This window comes from Cynocephalus volans, chromosome 11, assembly GCF_027409185.1.
Source record: "Cynocephalus volans isolate mCynVol1 chromosome 11, mCynVol1.pri, whole genome shotgun sequence".
Taxonomy (NCBI): domain Eukaryota; kingdom Metazoa; phylum Chordata; class Mammalia; order Dermoptera; family Cynocephalidae; genus Cynocephalus; species Cynocephalus volans.
Genome location: NC_084470.1, coordinates 81426695 through 81448934, shown reverse-complemented (window position 1 = coordinate 81448934; position 22240 = coordinate 81426695). Strand labels below are relative to the sequence as shown.

Sequence of the window (22240 nt, the reverse complement as noted above, 5' to 3'; positions counted from 1 at the left end):
CTTTCCCCTTGCACTCCAAAAGGCATTGATGAGCACTCCAAAAGGCAGTGATGCACAGACCTCAATGTCAGATCGTGTACAAGGTATGAAACTCTTTGTTGGTACCCGGTCCCTCATTCTAGTTGGTGCTGTTTCACCAACCTGTAAAAATGGTACATTTTGTTACTTTTCTGGTTTTGGTCTTCACTACATGGCCCTGTTATGCCATGAATATAATTAAAATGCATCCAGAAATAGAGTGAAAAATGGCACTTAATGTTTAAAAAAGCAGAATTTGAAATCATCCACAGTACTTCATAATCACATGTAAAAGATGGTCCACTTCCTGAGTCATTTGATTTTTCTTGACAGTTTACCCCAGGAGTCTCTGTTCTTCCTTGAGCTAGAACTGGGCCATGTTCTCTTTTTGTGGTGTTAATCTAACTTGAATAGAGCTCTACTGTATATTTCACGATCTATCTAATCCTTACTGGTAAGCCATTATTGCCATTGAAATGTTTTTCTCTGCTGTGATAGTCTTATACTCCTTAGCAAGTTTCCCCTGGCCTTTAGAAGGGATGCCAGGTACTTTAGCCTGCCTGGCACACTGGATTAAAGCAGGACTAGGCATTTGAATGAATAACCACTAGGTTTTTTAAACCAGCTGCTCAAAACACCCCTTTCTCAGGCAGGTGCAAACCAGGAGAGATCCAAGACAGCTATATCGGTAATAAGGAGGTATCTTGCCCTCAGTCTCTTTAGTCTGTGGTGAGCGGCCCTTGACTTCAGAGCTCACTGCCCTTTGCCCTTGACCTTCATACTTCTGAGTGTGAACAAGTGTGCTTTGTTCGGTTTATTGTGTGTAGACACAAGCCAGTGGGGTTTTGTTTGTGCCGTCAAGATCGCATGAATGGAGGCTTACATGTCTGCTCATCATGGGAGGAGATTTCTCTGTTCTTTGTGTTTTGCCCAATTTGAGTAAATAGGGGTTTATTTCTGTTATTTTTTCTTTAGATCAAGTGGTATTTCTGGGTGGTCTGGGACATGACATGAAAAGTAATTATTTAGGATTCCCCTATACGCCAACAAATTTGAAAATCTGGAGGAAATGGATAAATTTCTGGACACACACAAGCTCCCAAAACTGAACCGTGAAGACGTAGAAAATTTGAACAGACCAATAACAATAAAGGAGATTGAAGCTGTTATCAGAAGGCTCCCAACAAAGAAAAGCCCAGGACCAGATGGATTCACAGCAGAATTTTACCAAACATTCAAAGAGGAATTGACACCGATTCTTTACAAACTATTCCAAAAGATTGAAACGGACGCAAATCTCCCAAACTCATTCTATGAAGCAAACATCATCCTGATACCAAAACCAGGTAAAGATATAACCAAAAAAGAAAACTACAGGCCGATATCCTTGATGAATATAGATGCAAAAATCCTCACTAAAATACTAGCAAACAGAATACAGCAACACATACGAAAAATTATTCATCACGATCAAGTGGGATTCATCCCAGGGATGCAAGGTTGGTTCAACATACGCAAATCAATAAATGTGATACACCATATTAATAAACTCAAACACAAGGACCATATGATCATCTCTATAGATGCTGAAAAAGCATTTGATAAAGTTCAGCACTCATTCATGACAAAGACCCTCTATAAGTTAGGTATAGAGGGAAAGTATCTCAACATAATTAAAGCCATATATGCCAAACCCACTGCCAATATCATCCTGAATGGGGAAAAGCTGAAAGCTTTTCCTTTAAGAACAGGAACTAGACAAGGATGCCCACTCTCACCACTCCTATTCAACATAGTGTTGGAAGTACTAGCCAGAGCAATCAGAGAAGAGAAGGAAATAAAGGGCATCCAGATTGGAAAAGATGAAGTCAAACTGTCCCTGTTTGCAGATGACATGATCCTATATATCGAACAGCCTAAAACCTCTACAAAAAAACTGTTGGAATTGATAAATGATTTCAGCACAGTAGCAGGTTACAAAATCAACACACAAAAATCAGTAGCATTTCTTTTCTCCAATAGTGAACATGCAGAAGGAGAAATCAAGAAAGCCTGCCCATTTACAATAGCCACCAAAAAAATAAAATACTTAGGAATTGAGTTAACCAAGGAGGTGAAAAATCTCTATAATGAGAACTACAAACCACTGCTGAGAGAAATTAGAGAGGATACAAGAAGATGGAAAGATATCCCATGCTCTTGGATTGGAAGAATCAACATAGTGAAAATGTCCATACTACCCAAAGTGATATACAAATTCAATGCAATCCCCATCAAAATTCCAAAGACATTTTTCTCAGAAATGGAAAAAACTATTCAGACATTTATATGGAACAATAAAAGACCACGAATAGCCAAAGCAATGCTCAGCAAAAAAAATAAAGCTGGAGGCATAACACTACCTGACTTTAAGCTATACTACAAAGCTATAATAACCAAAACAGTATGGTACTGGCATAAAAACAGACACACTGACCAATGGAATAGAATAGAGAATCCAGAAATCAACCCTCACACTTACTGCCATCTGATCTTTGACAAAGGCACCAAGCCTATTCACTGGGGAAGGGACTGCCTCTTCAGCAAGTGGTGCTGGGATAACTGGATATCGTTATGCAGGAGAATGAAACTAGATCCATACCTCTCACCATATACTAAAATCAACTCAAAATGGATTAAGGATTTAAATATACACCCTGAGACAATAAAACTTCTTAAAGAAAACATAGGGGAAACACTTCAGGAAATAGGACTGGGCACAGACTTCATGAACACGACCCCAAAAGCACGGGCAACCAAAGGAAAAATAAACAAATGGGATTATATCAAACTAAAAAGCTTCTGCACAGCAAAAGAAACAATTAAAAGAGTTAAAAGACAACCAACAGAGTGGGAGAAAATATTTGCAAAATATACATCCGACAAAGGATTAATATCCAGAATATATAAGGAACTCAAACAACTTTACAAGAAGAAAACAAGCAACCCAATTAAAAAATGGGCAAAAGAGCTAAGTAGGCATTTCTCTAAGGAAGATATCCAAATGGCCAACAGACATATGAAAAAATGCTCAACATCACTCAGCATCCGGGAAATGCAAATCAAAACCACATTGAGATACCATCTAACCCCAGTTAGGATGGCTAAAATCCAAAAGACTATGAACGATAAATGCTGGCGGGGCTGCGGAGAAAAAGGATCTCTCATACATTGTTGGTGGGACTGCAAAATGGTGCAGCCTCTATGGAAAATGGTATGGAGGTTCCTTAAACAATTGCAAATAGATCTACCATACGACCCAGCCATCCCACTGTTGGGAATATACCCAGAGGAATGGAAATCATCAAGTCGAAGGTATACCTGTTCCCCAATGTTCATCGCAGCACTCTTTACAATAGCCAAGAGTTGGAACCAGCCCAAATGCCCGTCATCAGATGAGTGGATACGGAAAATGTGGTACATCTACACAATGGAATACTACTCAGCTATAAAAACGAATGAAATACTGCCATTTGCAACAACATGGATGGACCTCGAGAGAATTATATTAAGTGAAACAAGTCAGGCACAGAAAGAGAAATACCACATGTTCTCACTTATTGGTGGGAGCTAAAAATTAATATATAAATTCACACACACACATACACACATACACACACAAACGGGGGGGGGGTAAGAAGATATAACAACCACAATTATTTGAAGTTGATACAACAAACAAACAGAAAGGACATGGTTGGGGGGGAGGGGGGGAGGGAGAAGGGAGGGAGGTTTTGGGGATGGGGAGCATTAATCAGCTACAATGTATATCGACAAAATAAAATTTAAAAAAAATAAAAAATAAAAAATAAAAAAAAAAAAAAAAAAAAAAAAAAAGGATTCCCCTTGTCCTTTTTGCAGCGATCTTGAGTCCCCATTAACTAGAATTCTGGCAAATAAATCTTTCTACTCTTAGGAGTGGCAAATTCTTTTCATAATTAATTACACCACTTTAAATAGCCCAAAATAAAACAGCCATTTTCCCTGAGACACCTTTATTCCTGGACCTGAGTATACTAAGAACAGCACAGAATGTATGCTTTTTTTTTTTTTTTTTTTTTTTCCTTCTTCTTCTAGATTTGATCTAGATTTGAGAATTGAAAGTGGCTGGGCTGACAGATTCTAGTACAGATGGAATTTTATATTCTTTATATTGTATCATAAGAGAATTTGGAAACTTGGAGGAAGAATTGCCTGTTGTAGCTACTATAAGTTCAAGGACCTCAGCGCTGTAGCTGCCCTATAGTCTGAAAGCAAAATAGCTGTTTCTAACCTGTTGAGTTGCTGGATCCAGGTTACAGTATAACTTATAGCCTTTAAACACCATTTGCTGGTTCATATCCTCTGAGGTATAGGGATAGGACGTAAGTAATGGAAGCTGCCTTTTCTGGAACACATACTTAACGCCAAGCCCTGTGCCAGGCCTTCTCCATATGTTACCTCCTTTCAGCCTCACTGCAGTGCTTCAGGGTAGGTTATATTATTCCCATTTCACAGAAAGTAAAAACTGAAGCTCGAGGAGTTTATGGGAGAGGACAGGAGAATGTGCACATTCTGCAGATCGCACCATCTGTAGGTTCTCAGTTCATAATTGAATAAACATTGTTTTATAACTACAGATGTGTTTTTCATAGATATAGTGTACACTTTGCTTCTGACTGTTTCTACCACCAGCAAAGTTCATATGAAAACCTGTCAACAGAGATGCTGTGGAAATAACATCCTGAGTTTATGCTGGTAGAGCTGGGGATTAGGAAACTGAAGTTTCCAGCTTGCTGTAAGACTTACAGGAAGTCACTGATAATCTCTCTAGTTCTTTTTCTGTGAAATGGGTATAGGGATACTTCATGGGTTGTTATGAGAATGCTCTGATATAACTATGTTCAAGTACATTGATTTAGCAAGTATTTATTCAGCATCTTTAGTATCAGGATTGTGCTTGGTGTTACACAGACAGTGGTAAAAAATAATAGTGCTCATTTATGAAGTGCTTATTGGGTGCCTAGGGTCATATTAAGTGCTTTACTTTAAGTGCATCACCACATTTGATTTTAAGCATAGGAAAACATGAGGTCTTGATAGAGTTTGGATGTGTTGTCCCGCCAAAGCTCATGTCAAAATCTGATCCCCAACTTGGCAATGTTGGGAGCAGTTTGGGTCATGGGGTCAGGTCCCTCATGAATGGATTAATGTTCTCCCTGGGGGGCGGGTAATGAGTGAGTCCTCCCTCTGTTAGTTCCTGTGAGAGCTGGTTGTTTAGAAGACCCTGGTACCTCTCTCTCTCATTTCCTCTCTCCATGTGATCTGCTTGTACCCGCCGGCTGCCTCCCACTTTCCACCATGAGTAGAAGCAGCCTGAGGCCCACGCCAGATGCAACTGTCCTAGAATCATAAGCCAAATAAACCTCTGTTCTTTATAAATTACCCAGTCTCAGGTATTCTGTTACAGCAACACAAAAATGGACTAATGCAGGTAGGTGCTATTAACCCTACTTCCACATAAGATGAAGAAACCACTACCCAGAGAGATTCCGTAACTTGCTGAGGTCACACAGCCAGTGCATGGTGGAGCTGGAATGGGGACCCCACAGTTTACCTTCAAAGCCTATGTTTCACCATGACAACATAATGTATGTGCTTTACTGACCCAGAGGATCCCTGACCTCAGGAAGCTAACAGTTGTGTGGGGGAAGGACAGAAGGAAGCAGACAGAAAGATAATGCCCTGTGCTAGGTGCTATGAAGGAAGGGAGCAAGAGGAACTGAGAGGGACAAGCGGGGATAGCTAAGAGACTGGCGAATCCAGGGAGGCCACTGTGAGGGGGGTGAGACCTAGAAAATGCAGTTAGGAGACAAGCGGGGAGCAACATGCTTCAGTGGGGGGACACCATATGTGAGTCCAGAGGTGGGAACAGTCTGGATACCAGGATCTCAAATAATAGAGCTGCTGCTCATCACAAGCGAGCATGGTGACAGGTGAAGAATACTTTGAGCTTAAAAAATATTCACTATCAGTTGAAGAAGGACTGTACAGCTACTGCTGTGGATTATTTTCTCTATATTACTGCCTATGTTCACATTTGTGAGCATGAAAGAGATTCAGCCTTTTTGTGAATGCCTGAAACTGGCCACATTTCACACATGCTCTCTCCTCTTGTGAATGTGGGAAACAGAAGGAAGGAGGAGTTTTGATGTTATGCCTCCAAATATTTCCTTAGTGTTCTTATGGGGCTTGGTTCATAAGAACCTGACATGTGTTCATAAAACATGATGTCCCTCTGCCTTTATATACTTTTTTCTTTTTTCTTTTTTTTAAGTTTTAAGAGCCTCATAACTCTCAGCAAGGAAGCCCTCTAAAGAGCACAGTTATCATAAATGCTGAAACGTGATGCATAAAATTAACAAAAGCTAATTTATTTGCTCCACTTTTTAAAAAATTTTTATTTTGATATTCCTTTTTTTAAAAAATGTTTTTATCGTAACCTAGTTGATTGTACTTTTCTGTGAGGTACAGAGTTGAATATCATTTCCTGTGTGCAATATGTGATGCTCAAGTAGGGATAATCAGTATATTCAACAATATACAATGTAATCGTATTTTGCAGAGCAAGATCATGAAGACCATCAAAAAGTTTTCATGAAAAACCTTTCTGCTAGTACCTTCCTATACTTTTTGATTTGCCATAGGAGGCAACATTTAAAAAAAAAAAATATTGAAAATCACATATCTCTTGCCCCTCTGTGGTATGTTTCACTTCCTGAGACACTGGCTACTTTCCCAAAATGTAAACTAGGATTATGTTCACTTTTAATTCATATGCCTGTTTAACAAGGTCACTGACCTTTGTTATTCCTTTATAAATCGAAATTAATTAAACTGGAGCTTGCCAGTGAAAACATACCCTTCTAAATATAGATTTCTGTTCTGTAGCCCTGTCTGGGGGAAAAAAAAATCTCTTTTATTAGAAATTGCTGATCTCACATCAAAGCAGCAAGAGAAGACCAAGTCCTCTTTCATTTTTAATAAAGAGGTTTTCTGATCTCCAAGGGCACACCTGACCATGCTGCTCACTGCACGGGCAGCTGCGATGAGTAGCCCATGGAGGTCAAAGCCTGCTTTCAGAGGTCACTGTTTTTTTCTGAACTTGATCTGTTTAGAGGGACTAATTTGTTAATCAGAGGGAACTTGGAATCTTCCTGTGATTTCCTTCAGACTGCTGGTGGTAATATGCATCACTACTGTTTTTCAGCTTTTTTAGACTAATTTTGAATATCTTTAGGCTAAAGGAGTTCTGTATTTTCTACTTTACTTAAATTAAACCTCCTTTTTTGCTATTGTTGTTTTTGTTTTTTGGTCTGCCAGCTAGACCAGAATTCTTTGATATATTGACAGTCTTGACTATTAAAAAGGATAATGGTATCTTGCCATGTCTTTCTTTTTGCAGGATTATATGTTAAATAGTAAAAGTCAGCCCTTCTAGTGCAAATGTTTCCCAAACATCCAGAATACAAGTGCCTGGTGAAAGGAGAGGCCCGGGGAAGGGTAAGCCTGCCCTCTGGTATCTGCATGTAAGAAATATTTCATTTCACTGCAACTATTCATTTTTTATTTGTAAATCCAGTAAATTGACTCCCAGGCTCCAAACTCCTTTTACAGAACACTTTGGATCTTTTGCCAGGATCTCAGTGAATGCGTTCCCTACTTGTTCATTTCCTGCTGCTTTTCGAAAAGCCTTCTGCTTCCTTTCTGCCAGTTGCATCTGTTCATTCCTAAATGAAAGCAGCTTCCAGAAAGCACTGGCCAACTTCTGAGCAATGGGAGGGCTGTGTGTTGTCCTTCTGTGTAGTGCTGAGGTTGAGGTTTGTTTGAAGTCTTTCCATCCCTGCAGTTATGCCACCATGTTTCTCTTTGGATCTTTAACTGTTCTGTTTTTGTGGTCCTATTTTTCACTTATTTGGAGTGTTATGATCCATATTTTTTCATAACATTCCTTGTGTCAGTAAAATACTGGTGTTTTGTTTTGCAGAGAATCACTATATATTTCTTTTGCTGTTTGATATTTTATATGCATATATGTATATATGTAAGTATATGTGTATATACGTATATGTACATATGTATATACATATAGCTATTGTAGCTGATAACTATTTAAATACATAGTTTTATAGTTTATGCTAAGGTTTTTTGAGGTAGTCTTGTCATCTCTAAATAATGAGAATTGTTATATCTCTATCTTTTGTTGCTTTTTTCTTGTCATATTTCATTGGCTATAACATCTTGCTCTATTATAGGAATCTAACTTTTCATACATCATTGAGGTTTAAGTGAATTCATAGTTAATAATTATGTCCTAGAGTAGTAATTCAGATTTTATCATAAAACATAAAAATTGCAGTCTGATATAAGTAATTCATTTTAGGTACAAATATCAAACAGTACATCTTCTATACAGTGAAATATTCCTCCAAAAACAATGAAAATTATCATAGTTCTATTTTTCAAATGCTTACTAGATATCAAACATCAGGTTAAGAGGTAAAACTTCACTGTATTATTTGATTTTCCGAGTCTTCTTCTGAGAATAGTTCTTATTATTGTACCCATTTTACTGTGAGGAGACTGTGGCTTAGAAAGTAAGTAACCAGTAAGATATTTTCGTAGCATAGTGATAAATACAGGCCCCTGTGAGTCCAGAACTGCTTCCTTATACCACTATGATGTTTTGATGTTTATTCCCCAAGATGAGTTAAAATGTCTTTCATTTTCATGGAGGTGACTAGAAAGTCTAAAAGTTAAATTGAAAACAACACTGCTTCTGAGGAAGATCATATTCTGATGCATGTCTCATGTGTGTCTCCTCATTTAGTGTTACTTTGCATCAAGGGTCAGCACACTTTTTCTGTAAGGGGGGCCAGAGAGTAAATATTTTAGGCTTTGAGGGTTGTGCCATTTCTGTTGCAACTACTCAACTTTCTGATGTAGCAGGAAAGCATCTGTTGACGATATGAAAATGAATGGGTGTGACTGTGTTCCAATAAAACTTGATTTATGGTCATCGAAATTTGAATTTCATGTAATGTTCGTGTGCCACAACATATTACGATGATGATTTCGATCATTTAAAAGTTCACAAGCCTTATAAAAATGGCCTGCTAGCCAGATTTGGCTTATGGGGGCGTAGTTTGTCAATCCTGCTCTGCACACTTAATTCTTAGAACTTTAGATAAATGGAGAGGGGTACATTCAACCAACACTTCTGCAAGTTATCCTTCTCAGGACAACATTTATTTAACAGACATTTTTGAGGTGTTACTGCTCCATGGCAGCTCCAACTTGGGCAGGAAAGATACAGAGATAAATAAGACAATCTTTGTTTTCAACAAGTCTGCAGTCTAGTAGGAGAGGAGTAGCAGGATGGGATCGAAGCGGTAAAAAAATAAATAAGTATAATATGAAAAATGCTTCAGACTTACAGCAGAGTGTGCATATCATCTCCAGCAAGCTTCTGGTAGTTGGTGGGCTTTCTAGAATCTCAGACCCTCTGGAACTGTCTTCTCCCCCTTCCCTTTCCATGTCTTGTAGGAGATTAAGTCTTTTTGGAGAGACTTACAAGTTTTTAGGTCATCTGATGGAGTTTCTGATTCCACACTGCTGTGCTGGAGGCGATTCAGAGACCGCAGAGCAGCAAGCAAACCCAGCATCTTTTTTATCCAGCGCCATCTGCCCGCCCACCCCTCCCAAATGCACATTTTGATCCTCTGAAGCTTGGCAAAGCTTTCCTCAGCTGATCTCAGCTCCTCAAAATGAGAATTAACAGAGGACTTAGGGGCCATGCACTGGCCCCAGAAGAGATGTCCAGAAGCATGAAGTTTTACTTGAGACTGAGCAGGGGTGACAGCAGGCTGAGATGGGGGCCTGATGGAGGTGCAAGTACACTGTCCAGTGTAAAGAGTCCACCAACAGCAGAGTGCTCCTGAAGGAGAAAATCCATTGGCAGTGCTTTCCTGTGCTCCTCCCCTCCTTGTTTTCTTGCAGACACATCTCACATAAATTAAGTTCCTGACGCTGCCACGCTAAGAATTCTTTGGATGTATTTCTGCTGGCTTTTTCCAGCCTCCTAGATTCCAAGCCAGGTGCAGCATATTCCTTGACCAGTATCTATCTGTTCTTAAATTGGAGAGGTTCCCCATGGCTCTGCCCCCAGCTCACTGATTTTCCAGCCTTTAGACACACCCCCTGAGTGATTTTATCCTCACTTGTAGTTGCACTGCCACTACTGATGGCTTTTGGATCACTATCCTCAGCCAGAACTGTCCCTTAGCTTCAGGCTTCTTCATCAAACTACCTCCCTGAGGAGCTTATCTCCTCCTCACCAAGACCTGCTTGGACCCCCATTTTTGCGTGTGTGTGCACGTGCGTGTGCATGAGTTAGAACCAGTCTTCCTTTGTCCTTCCCCTGCCCCTCTGCTAATTTAGACCCAAGTATCTGGTGGCCTGGATTCAAGGTTTAGCTATAAAGACAACTTGAATTCCATTCAGGGTGTCCTCCACTTTAGTTCACTCTCGATGCAGCTAGTTAACAGCCCAAGGACGTACACAAGACAGAGTGGCTGCATGTACTGCCCTCCCCTTGTCCCTCTCCTATCTAACCAGGGTGCCAACAATGTCTTTCCAAACAAAAATCTGATGACGTCATCGCTCTGCTTAAAACCCTTCCATGCATTTCCCACTGCTTTAAGGACTACCAGGTATATATGCAGGTTTTGCATGGCACAACCCTAGGGGACACTATTCTCATCAGAGTCAGTATGAATAGCACCTCTTGTACTGCTGTCCATGCCCTGGCCCACAGGGTCCAGCAACAGGTGGCTTGGAACTCCCATCCCACCATATCACATACAACTCTCTGCAGGGACCCCAACCAGAGCTTCTGATTCAGTAGTTCTGGGATCAGGCCTGAAAATCTGCATTTCTATCAAGTTTCCAGGTGATGCGATGCTGCTGCTCAAGGGAACACACTTTGAGAACCACTGGTGTAGACATAGCTAGATGTAACTTGACACTTTTTCTATAACAGCTCGTTTAAGGCTTCTAGAACATGTCTGGGCATGGGCTTCCTAAACAAATTTTGTGAAAGCTGGAGGTATCTCCATTTTATAAAAACTAATAAATGATTGCATTTACTTTTTCTTATTAATATTGAACTGTACAGATAGCATATGAGCACATTCCTGTTGGAAAAATTTGAAACATGACAGATGAGTCTAAAGTCCCTTTTGACTTCCCCTCATATCTGTTCCAGAAGTGAACACTCATCAGTTTGGTATATATTCCTTTTAGACTGTTTTGCATTTGCTGGTAGAAAATAGCCTTTTTGCTGGTATTTTTCCTTCCTCCAACCATGTATCATATTATATTGGATCTCCCGTCCTGCAACTTGCTATTTTTCATTCCACAGTATGCTTTGGCATCCTCTCCATTATGGTACACATAGACTTTGATGAATCCTGTTGCTTCTCATGTCTATTCTTTCTTTCCCACCCTGCTCTCTGCCTAGGGGACTCCATCAACCAGTTCCAGTGCTCCCTGGCTTCTAGGTGGGTACAGCTGGTGGGAGCCATGCAGGAAATTAGAGTGAGGGAAGAAAGTGAGGTTGGGGTACTCATTCCCCACACTTCCCTGCAAGGTTGTCTCAGTCTGGCTGCAACTATGGAGGGGAGTTCGCTGAGTTCACTGAACCTCTCAAGGCACATTCTGCAGGATGTGCTTGCTCTCCTGTGGACCTAGGCATGGCCACAGCCCCACTGCTGTTGATCCAGCTGTTTACTCTGTTCCTTATGGTCCCGCCTACACTCACTTTGCAAGTCAACTAACTGATTTATCCTAAGTGTGTCATCTGTTTCCTGCTGAGCAGCTCACTGCAGACGCTGTGGTCTGAGTGTTTGTGTTCCCTTGGAAACCTGGCCACCCAGGTGATGAGATGGGGGGGGTACTTTTGGGATTAGGTCATGAGGGTGGAGCCCTCATGAGTAGAATTAGGGTCCATATAAAAGGGGCCCCAGAGAGCTGCCTTGTTCTTTCCACTATGTGAGGACATAGGAAAGTCATGGTCTGTGAACCAGGAAGCAAGCCCTCACCAGACCCCAAATCTGCCAGTGACCTGATCTTGGACTTCTCAGCCTCCAGAACTGTGAGAAATTTCTGTTGTTTAAAAGCTCCCCAGTTTATGACGTTCTCTTATGACAGCCTGAATGGACTAAGAGAATTAGGTATGCCTCACTCTTTTTTTTTGTAAATTGTAGTAAAATATATATAACACCAAATTTACCATCTTATCCATTTTTAAGTGTATTAAGTGCATGGCGTTAATTACATTCATATTGTGTGCAACCATAACCCCACCATCCATCTCCAGAACTTTTCCATCATCTTAAACTTTTCATATATTATTTATGTTATTTGCTTTCACCTGAAAGATTAATGCATATAGTTGCTCTATCTGTATGGTATTCCACATCAAAGAAACTTTATGTGTATGTGAGGTCAGCTGTTTTTGTCTTAACCCATTTATAATTTTGATGCTGGCAAATATTTTGGTCCACAAAAAATATTAGCAAAGTTACATTACAGAAACTCTACATCATCTTGCTTGTGAAATATGAAGCCCTTTTCCAAAGGAGATGTGTAAATTACAGATATGGATTCAATTATATGTCATACTTAATATTTTGATTGCCATAGCTATGGATTCTACAAATATTCTCTAGGTTCCTACCTGTCATTTTGGGAGTATCCTGTTGTGTACAGCTCAGTTGTCTAGCCTTAAAGATTCTCTCAGCATCCTTTTGGGCCAAAACCTAAATGTGACATTCAGCTTCAGGGCTTTTGGTTGTTTATCTAATACCTGTTATTTTATTAGTAAATTTTAGGTGCCAAGAGTATTAAATTAGCATGTTATGCAATGATCAAATGAACAGTTCTATTCAGGTAGGAAAAAGACCTGTTTGGAAAATCTTTGGTAAACCAGGATTCCAAATTTAAAAGAAACTGTGATTTGTTTGGAATTGTATTATAACTTTCCCAAAAGTTAGTCACACATCTGAATTATTTTACATAGCGATGAGAAGTACCATTTGTTAAGTACTTAGTATAGCCTAAGCTGTTATATCTACATGTCTGATCTTACTATTACTTTCATAACCCTAAAAGATAATAGGATTATCATCTTCATTTACCAGATAAGGAAACTGAGATTCAGAGAGGTTAACTAAGTTAGCCAAAATCACCAAACTGGGAAATGGAGTTTTAAGCCTGGATCTTTTCACTATATCACACTTTCTATTCTTCCACATGTGACCACCTGTGATAGGAGAAACACACACATACACACACCTCCCGTCAGATGTTTAGACTGCTTCAACATGCCCATGGTGATAGCCAATGAAAAGTCACCTCAAATATGCAATAAAATAAATTCCTTATATTCTCCCAGTGATGATGGAATTTGAGTTACCAGGATTGATGGAAGAGTCACCAAATCTCCAGCACAGCTATTGTAACAGCTCAGCTCAGCACAGCACAGCAACTTGAACTCAGTTTTCCATTGCTTGTAGTGTTTGCTTTGACCTGAAGGAATCTTAGAGCCCAAGTCTGCAGGCAAATGAGCACAGCCAGCACCAGATCGAGACCATACATGGATTTGTAGAGTCTGACTCTGGAAGTCGTGGGCAGGTATCCAGAACTCTTTGTCCTGTAACAAGTGTAGACCTTTTCTGGAGTGTTTGTTTTAAACGTCAGAACTTGAGGATAATTTTGGCCAGGGTTGGTTTTACATTTTTCATGGGTGTCTATTTATAGGTCTGAATCTAAATCTATTTTTTATCCAGCCTACCCAGAAACCATAAAGAAAAAGATTGATCATTTGACTATACAAAACTTAAAGCTTACATATGGCCAAAAATATGTAATAAAAACTAAAAAAATCTGGCAGGAGTAAATGAAGGGCTGATTTTTTGCTTTCCTAACGTGCTCCTGCATGTCAAGGAAAAAGACAAACTACCCAATAGAAAAGTGAGCCAAGAGTACGATCAATAATTATATGAAAAGGTGCTCAACTTCATTCATAATTAAGGAAATGCAAATCAAATTGATGTTGGCATAGATGTAACAGTCTGATAATATGCAGCGTTGATGAGTGTGTTGACATAAGCACTCATAAAATGCTGGTGGGAGTTTAAATTGATGCAGTTCTTGGCAATATCTATTAAAATTAAAATGTGCATTCTCTCTGGCTCATAAATTCCATAATCTACATTGTAGATATAACCACAAGGATATGCCAAGATATGTGTATATACACACACTTACACATATATGCAGGCAAGGATGCTACCTGTAACATTACACAGTGGGAAACCAACAGCACAACAATACATCCCTTCCTGCCAAATTAGAAACAAGCTGAATGTTAAGTAAATGGCAATATGTCTGTACAGTGGGAAGCCCTATTAAAAAGAATGAAGCAGATCTGCAAATGCTTAATTGGACAGATCTTCAAGCTTTGTTACAAATATTTGTTCAAGTTATTTCTTAAAAGCACATGCCAGCATACAGATATCATTTTATCTGGAAGGGTACATGAGAAATGTACAGTGGTTAAAGTTTTAGGGGTGTTTATTGCCTTTTTAAAATTTTAATACTTTTTAAAAACTTATTCCCCATGAATTCTGTTTAATAATAAAAAATTTTAAACTTGATTAAAATCCGTGTGAAAATAGTTCTAACAGTTATAGATAACCAAGTTTAGCTTTAAGTCTTGATTTAATCTATGCAATAAAATTGTCCAGAGCTATGCTTTCAGAAAGGAAAAACATGAGGGTACATCTAAATGTTCATGGAAAGGTGCATATTATCTTTTAATTCTGCTTTTCCAGCAGTATTTTTAAGTACCCTCGTATTTGGGAACTGGAACTGATTTGCAAAGTACATTATGATCTGGATATATCCTGGGCTCTGCTTTTCTGTGGAAATCCATATTTTTAAAAAGTCTTGGGTGGAGTTACATTTGAAATAGAGATTCAGTAATGTGTAGGTGAGGCCATTTCTTTATAGGAGCTTTTGGGGCATGAGAGGGAAGCATGTTTATTTCTAGACATTTAAGCAAGGACAGATTTTTGGTGGAAAAGTAGGTACCCAGTTGCCTGGTTAGAAAAGGACACCTAGGCTTTTTTACCCTTGGAACCCTTCGGTGCTAGGCAACTAAACTTGGAGTAAACTTTTTTTTCTTTTTTTGGCAGGGAGGATGTTATTTGTGTTGGGAAACAGTATAGGGGGATTTTGTTTTGCAGTCAAATGTACTAGATTTAGATTCAGGTTCCATCACTTTCTCACTCTGTAATCTAGCTGAGCTTGTTCCCTCATTTGTAAAATGGATTTATGGATAATATCTTCCTTACAGGGTTGTTAAGGGTTGAATGAGATCATGTAGGTTAAAAGCTTAGCTTTGTACCTGAAACATGGTAAGCCTTTGTTGGTACCTGTTATTATTGGACCACACTGTTCAACCTTAGCTTAAGAGTATGTTCATTTTTGCCAGGATGAAACCCAACAAGCTTAGAGAGGTCACTGCTTGGCATTCTGACAATTCATTCATTGGGTTACGGAACCAGTACCAGTCAATCAGGGAAGCAAGTCAAAGGATCAGAACTGAAGACCAGAGAATTTGCCTGGATAAGACCCAAGTAAACCATAAGTATCACCCCCTTCCCCTACCCAGTCCTCCAACCCAGCTTTTTTGTCAAATTTTTTCAACCAAAAATCTTGATAGAACCATATTCTACTGTTACACACATGCACAGATTACGCATTATAGTCCATTTGTCTAAATTAACCATTTGCCTCAGGCCTGTCCCAATGAAAGAGTAGTTTAGGGTCATCCCAAACCTTTAAGTGCATTAATTCCAACTTGAACTGAGTAGAATAAACAGACCTCAGACCTCTTACCATAGACACCCAGCTTTTCCATCTTTTTAAAATCTGCCTTTCAACATAATCAAAGCAGTATTCCCTAATCTTGAAGATAACACAAGTACTTCTAAGTATCCTTTGTTTGTCTTGCTTATCCCAACCAAAGGTGATTTTTCATTTGCATTACTAATCACCCTCTTCAAATGCATTGTTCCTAAAATTAGATTAAATGTCCCTTAATGGTTCTCTTGTGTTTGAGGATGGCAGCCTGACCCTTAAATACGGTTGACCTATCTATGAATGTACCAATTAGAAACTCATAAAAAGCTTGTATGTAGAAACAAGTAGGATTCTTCTGTTCAATCTAAGATACTATCAATTACCAATCAACTCTGCATCAGAATAGTTTAGTGGGAGAGCAGTATTTCTGTGGTTGATTGTTTCAGTAAAGGTTTAAGAATCCTGGAAAATTGCATGAGCTTCATTGTTAGGTTTTAGTTCAAGATCTGCATATTAAATGTCCTGGTTTGAGGTAGAGAAAGGTACAAATTTACTTGCACTTCAGTTCATATAGACGGAGAAGAAACAGTAACTATTGCTATGGACATCTGAATGTTAACAGGTTTGCTTCTCCGGGGTTCTGGTCAAACAACTTCTTAACTGGCCAGAGTCCAGCATGTTAATAGTTAACCTAGGGCTGAGCATCTGCTGCCTGATGTATTCAGAATTAGTTTATCATTACCTCTAACTACTGCCTTTTATGGTTCTGAAGAGTTTCTGTGAAATCTCTTATCACCGCCAAACCTAATCTTCATTAACTGGGGGCACTGTGCTGATATTTCTTCGTTGGACCAGAGTAAGTAGTTTATGGTCAGTTGAAGAATTTTTAGTTATGACTGCTTAAAAAAGAAGAAAAATAGCAGCTTACTCATTGTGTCTTTGGACGGTGCTAGAAGTTTACATTCTCACGACCCACTTTCCCATTTAACCCCTGGCAACCCTGGGTCACTCGTTTTCTTTTTGACTTTAGAGGTCGGTGGGGTACAGTCAGGGTGCCCTGGCAGGTAGGCTGGAGTTGAGGTCCTAGCCGGTGCCTCCTCAGTGCCCTGTCTCAGTTCCCCAGGGACTGGCCCTTGGTAATTTTCAGAGATGCTCCCCAGCACCCTAATTTCTCCAGCATCTCTATAACAGCTCTGAACAAGTGTCTTTTTTTTTTTTTTCCTCCCCCATCCTTTCCTCTTTGTGGATGTGTGCGTGTAAAAAATTTTCATTTTTCTGATTATGAAAGTGTACATTAAAATAAATGAAAGCAATATAGGTCCATGTACATGGTGGAAAATCTGGACAATGCTAAAAATATAAATAAATGGCTTTTAAAAATCTAATTTTCAACACATAGACTGAGCTAAGTTTCTTTTTAGTGTCCAGAATGGCTTTTTAAAACATTTTAAAGGGCTCAGTATGTTCAAGTATGAGAAAATGTTTGGCTACAAGGCCTCCAATATGACTCTACCCTACAGCTGAAGGTATAATAATCAATTATATTAAAGCTTTTCTAAGGTTTGTCTGGGTCTTATTTACTATAATAGGCAAATTAAAGAAACTTGAGTTTAATTTATGTGTCAATTCTTTTTTCTTTTTTTTTTTTTAAGAAAACAAGTGTGATTTGGGTTTTATTTATGGAGGGAGAGAGTTGTCCTTCCCCCCAAAACACTGAAATTCCCTTTTGACGCTATTAAATGCCTGCCTTTGGGTTTATGTTTCCAGGATATTGTCCACGTAAATATATGCAATGTTAGAGGAATGTGGACGACTAGTAGCGTGTATGTTTTAGCCTTTTGAACCAAGGGTTTATGAAACTGGTTGAAGAGTGTTTTAGTGAAACAAGACAAATATTTATGAACAATTTAGAATCTTCTATTTTGAAATGTAAAGTGTGTTCTGAGTTGTGCACGGAGTTCCAGGTGTTTCCTGTCTGAATTTGGACTGGTTCGCTGCTGCTAGGGACTTACTGAGTTGTACTTTCCTAGCTTTTAATAAGAAGCTAGGAATCACGCAGCTTCCCTGCTAATGCCTGAATGGCTGCAAGCGCTCATAGAAACATACTTGAAGTAGAAAGCCTTATAAGAAGTAGAAAGCCTTCTTGAGACATGTATGTGTGAGTATTTTGATCTATTACATTTGTCACTTAATTTTTAAAAAAAATTGTTTACAGAAGGAGTGTGTTAACTCCTGCACATATATAAGCTCTGGTTCTTAAACACATTCGTGCTAATCAGAGGTTTACTTTCTGGTCTCTTTGGCTTCTATGTTGTTACCGTCCCTGGTTTCTGTGAAATAGAAATATTATGTATTCGCCCAGGCGGTTGGAAGCCGTTCATGTAAATATCGGCCCTTGTGATTTAACTGTCAGCCCGAAAGGCCCCGTTTCCGAAGGGCTCCTTTTAAAACTGAGCACAATGAGGTGTTTGTTTTAGATGCGGCCACCAAGGCTTGGTCCAAAAACATGGATTTGTTTTCCGTTTACCAGCAGGACTTTTTTACAACACGCCCTGCTTTGTCTGCTGGTGCTGTGGACTGTTCTTTAGGGCAGTGAGAAACGCTGCCACTCTCTGCTTCCATCCCTTGATCTGCCCCGGACCAGCCGCCCCAAGGCAGGATTTCAGGGGGAGATGGACAGCTAAGTCATTTCCTCTAGGAACAATTGGAAAATAAGAAGGGAAAAGTTTGCCCCATAAAGAATGTCCAAATGCACAAGCAAGTCCAAGTATGGAATCCAAGCAGGTTCACCCATCTGAAACCCAGCTCTGGGGGCTGTGCCTCACGGGCCCCCTGGCTATGGAAGAGGAATCCAGGGAAAACCCAGGGCCGGGGTGGGGGAGGTTTATAAAGAAGGACCATTTTTCTTGCTTGGATAAGACAGAGTAGTCTCTCCTTCTTGCTTGGGACCTTCTTTTTTTTTTTTTGCATTAGCTAGAGGCTTCTTCAGTAGATTTAATTCTCACTAATGGTGGGAGTCCGGGAGAACATGGAAGGATAAAGCCTTGCTTATTTGGTTTTTATTGGGGGTATGGGAGGGGTGAAAAATAGAGAAAAGCACAAAAGAGAAATTGTCACCCATATTCCCATCACCTAAAAGTAGCCACTGGTAGGTAACATTTTGCCTCACCTACCTTCAGTGTTTTATTTTTTTCCTCTGTGTATATGTTGAAAAATGATATCTGAGTATATTTTCCTTCATATTTTAATATTAGAGTCGTAGAGTATTACATACATAACTAAAGCTCTCCTCTCTTTCCCTATTTCCCCCCACCTCCCCCTGACCAGCCTCCTCCCCACTGCAGATGGAAATGTTTACTATGAATTTGATATGTGTCCTTTCCATCTGTATTTTAAATTTCTCTCTAGTTCAGGCCTCTTCACTGGCATAGAGCACACACTTTATCCATTCCCCTATTAATGGACATTTAGGTTGTTTGCAGTTCTTTGCTTTTCCAAGCAATACTGCTGTGAGTTTCCTTGCACATTTTTCCTCATGCATGTGTGCTAGTGTTTCTTTCCGGTGGAGTCCCAGGAATGGGTTGCTGGTCCCTGGGCAAGAGCAGACTTTGCATATTATAGGCAAGGAGCACTAACTTTACATACCCGTGAACTATATTTATAACAGTTATGCTTGATTTCTGGCCAAGGAATTAATCGACAGGAAAGTTGATGAAGTTAGCAACAGGAGACAAAGAGTGCAGGAGGGATCCTGTCGAATCCTCAAGCTAAGTAGTTTAGCAAGCCTGTTGCAAAGCTATTTGGTATTTTCCTGACTATCCAAATACTTGCCTCTGATAGAAAACATTTGTTTGAGGGCCTCTCCTCTGCCACCCCCAACCCCCAATGTACAACAAGTGAGTCAGTCATGGTAGAAGAAACAAATGGCTTTTTGTTGTTGCTTCCTCCTTAAAGATAATCTGTTGTTTTCAAAACATTTGCAACTATTGCTTTCAAGGAAAGGGTGGTGGGAGGCCCTGGCCCCTCCCCAGGTGGAATCATTTGCAGCAGTTTTCAGAGTAAGAAGAGCCTCCCTGTGCCAGGATTCAAGGCAGGAAGTGTTTGGTATTTACTCAGGCGTCTTTTAGCAAGAGTTGATTATTCAATCAGAGCCAAAAGTTACTGCTTGGAATTGTTTAGGCAGTAAGGAGAGAGGCTGTTTTCCTTCTGAAAGCCTGAACCCCAAATTTCAAATTAAGTTATGGCGTGACTCCCCTTGAGCATCTCAGATGAGATGCATCTGCCTTTCAGGGCTCAAAGTTAGTAAGTATTGAGAGAATGCCCCCTTGAGCCTTTTTCCCCTTTGAGATTCAGAAGGGACCTTATCCCTCATCGAGTTCGACGCCTTGGTTTTTATAGAAGAGGAAACTGAGGCAGGGGGGTGAAATGATTCACCTAGTTCACACATGTTGGAGAAATTAGGGACAATCAGATTGCAGAGGGCCAGTTCTCAGTGTCCTGCTGGATGACCTGTGCTTGTTCCATCGTAGTTGTTCAATGAATATGTTATCCTGAGATCATCCTATCCCCAGAGTGGCTGGTTTCCAACGTGAATACGAAGGCAAAGTCACTTCCTCAAGGGTCTTGGAAAATAAGAAAGGAAAAGTCAAACACATGAGAAACGTAAACAGCAGAGTAAGCCTGTGTGTTTTTAAAATTATTATTTACATCTTGCCTCCTTCCACAAAGGATTTGGGGCAGCTTATGAGAGTTAAACACCAATACCAGAGCCCTCACTAGACAGTAACTAACTAATTGCCACGTGAGGCTAGCAGGTAAATGCTGAGGACCTGGGTGGGTGAGATTCTTTGCTGCTGCAGACAGTTTTCAGGTCTGTCTGTATAAACCATAGTCCTAATGTATAAATGAAACCTCAAAGAAACACTGGAGGCTCTGCTGCCAGACAGTTCTTTTTCTTTTTCCTTTTTTTTTTCTTTCTTTCTTGTTTTTTTTTTTTTTTTTTTTTTTTTTTTTTGCTTTTGGAGGAGGAGGAAGCATTGGTTATGACTAGGGAATGGACAGGGAAGAGGAAAAATATTTCCAATTTATCAATTTTGTGTGCTATACCCTCCCTTTTCACAAATCTGTAGCAGAAAGCCCTTTATGCTTACACTTCCAAATAAGTTAAAAATAAAGATGCAGTTTTTAGTTATAATTAAAATTCAAAACAGGCCTTACCTGGGCTGGTATCCTCCAAGTGACTAAAGGTTGGAGATTACGGACTTCTTTACTGGTGGTTCTTAAGGATAAAAAACTGCTCACTCCTAGATCGCCCCCTAGTGGTCCCTTGAGTCACTGACTGTCTCATGCAAAAGTTGCTGCAGAGCTGGTCCTCATGGAGGCACTGCTATCACCAGCCTATTGCAGTGCTCAGAGTTGAAACTGGCCATCATGATGACAGAATTCTGCATGGAGAAACTGTGGCTGGCTTTTCTCCTTTCATTCCCAGGGTTTTCCTTTACTTCTCCACTGTTGTCCCCAGACTTCTGTAGAGTGATGCAAGACTGAGTTTATGCACAAGGCTCTGATGCCTGAAGGGAAGGAAGCCTTCCTTGGAAATTGCTCTGTCCAAGGCCTTGCTACTTGTTCAAGGCAGCAGGATGGAAGGGGTTGTTGGGAGGTGGCTGCAGCTCAGCAGGAGTGTCCAGCATGTGGGGGAAGAGAGGGTTTTTGAAGCAAGTTTCTAGTCGATAGCCAAGTCTTTGTGAAGAAGGGAGAGCGGGGAAGCGGGGCTGGCAGTAGCTGCATCTGAGTTACAGAAGTTTTGTTAGAGAGTCTTAGGATTGCTGATACCCTTTCCATGTGCAGTTTTAGAGATTGATTAAGGCTTCATTTAAATACGTCTTTTCTTTGCCAAGTGCTCTGGTTTGAATGTCCCCTCCAAAACTCATGTTGAAATTGAATTGCCATTGTAACAGCATTGGAAGTTGGAACATTTAAGAAGTGATTAGGTCATGAAGCCTCCACCCTCATGAATGGTTTAATGCCTTTATCACCGGGGTGGGTCAGTTATTGAGGTAGTGGGCTCCTGATAAAAGGATGAGTTTGGCCTTATTTCCTCTTTCTGTGTAGTGTTCCCTTCCCCTTCTGCCATGGGATGACCTTCACCAGAAGCTGGCGCCATGCTCTTGGACTTCCCAGCCTCCAGAACTGTGAGCCAAATAAACTTCTGTTC

General features: G+C 40.0%; 1 protein-coding gene across 2 annotated transcripts in view; it reads left to right on the top strand.

Moving 5' to 3' along the window:
- PDZRN3 (PDZ domain containing ring finger 3) overlaps positions 1–22240 on the top strand; it is a 231254-nt gene that overhangs the window by 94829 nt on the left and 114185 nt on the right. Inside the window, exon 2 of one of the 2 annotated variants that reach the window (XM_063114651.1) lies at positions 22138–22217. The exons of the other annotated variant lie outside the window; for it this stretch is intronic. Within the exon in view, the coding sequence (XP_062970721.1) occupies positions 22188–22217 (30 nt within the window). The 5' untranslated portion in view covers positions 22138–22187. The remainder of the gene's footprint in view (positions 1–22137; positions 22218–22240) is intronic. 2 annotated transcript variants of the gene reach the window in all.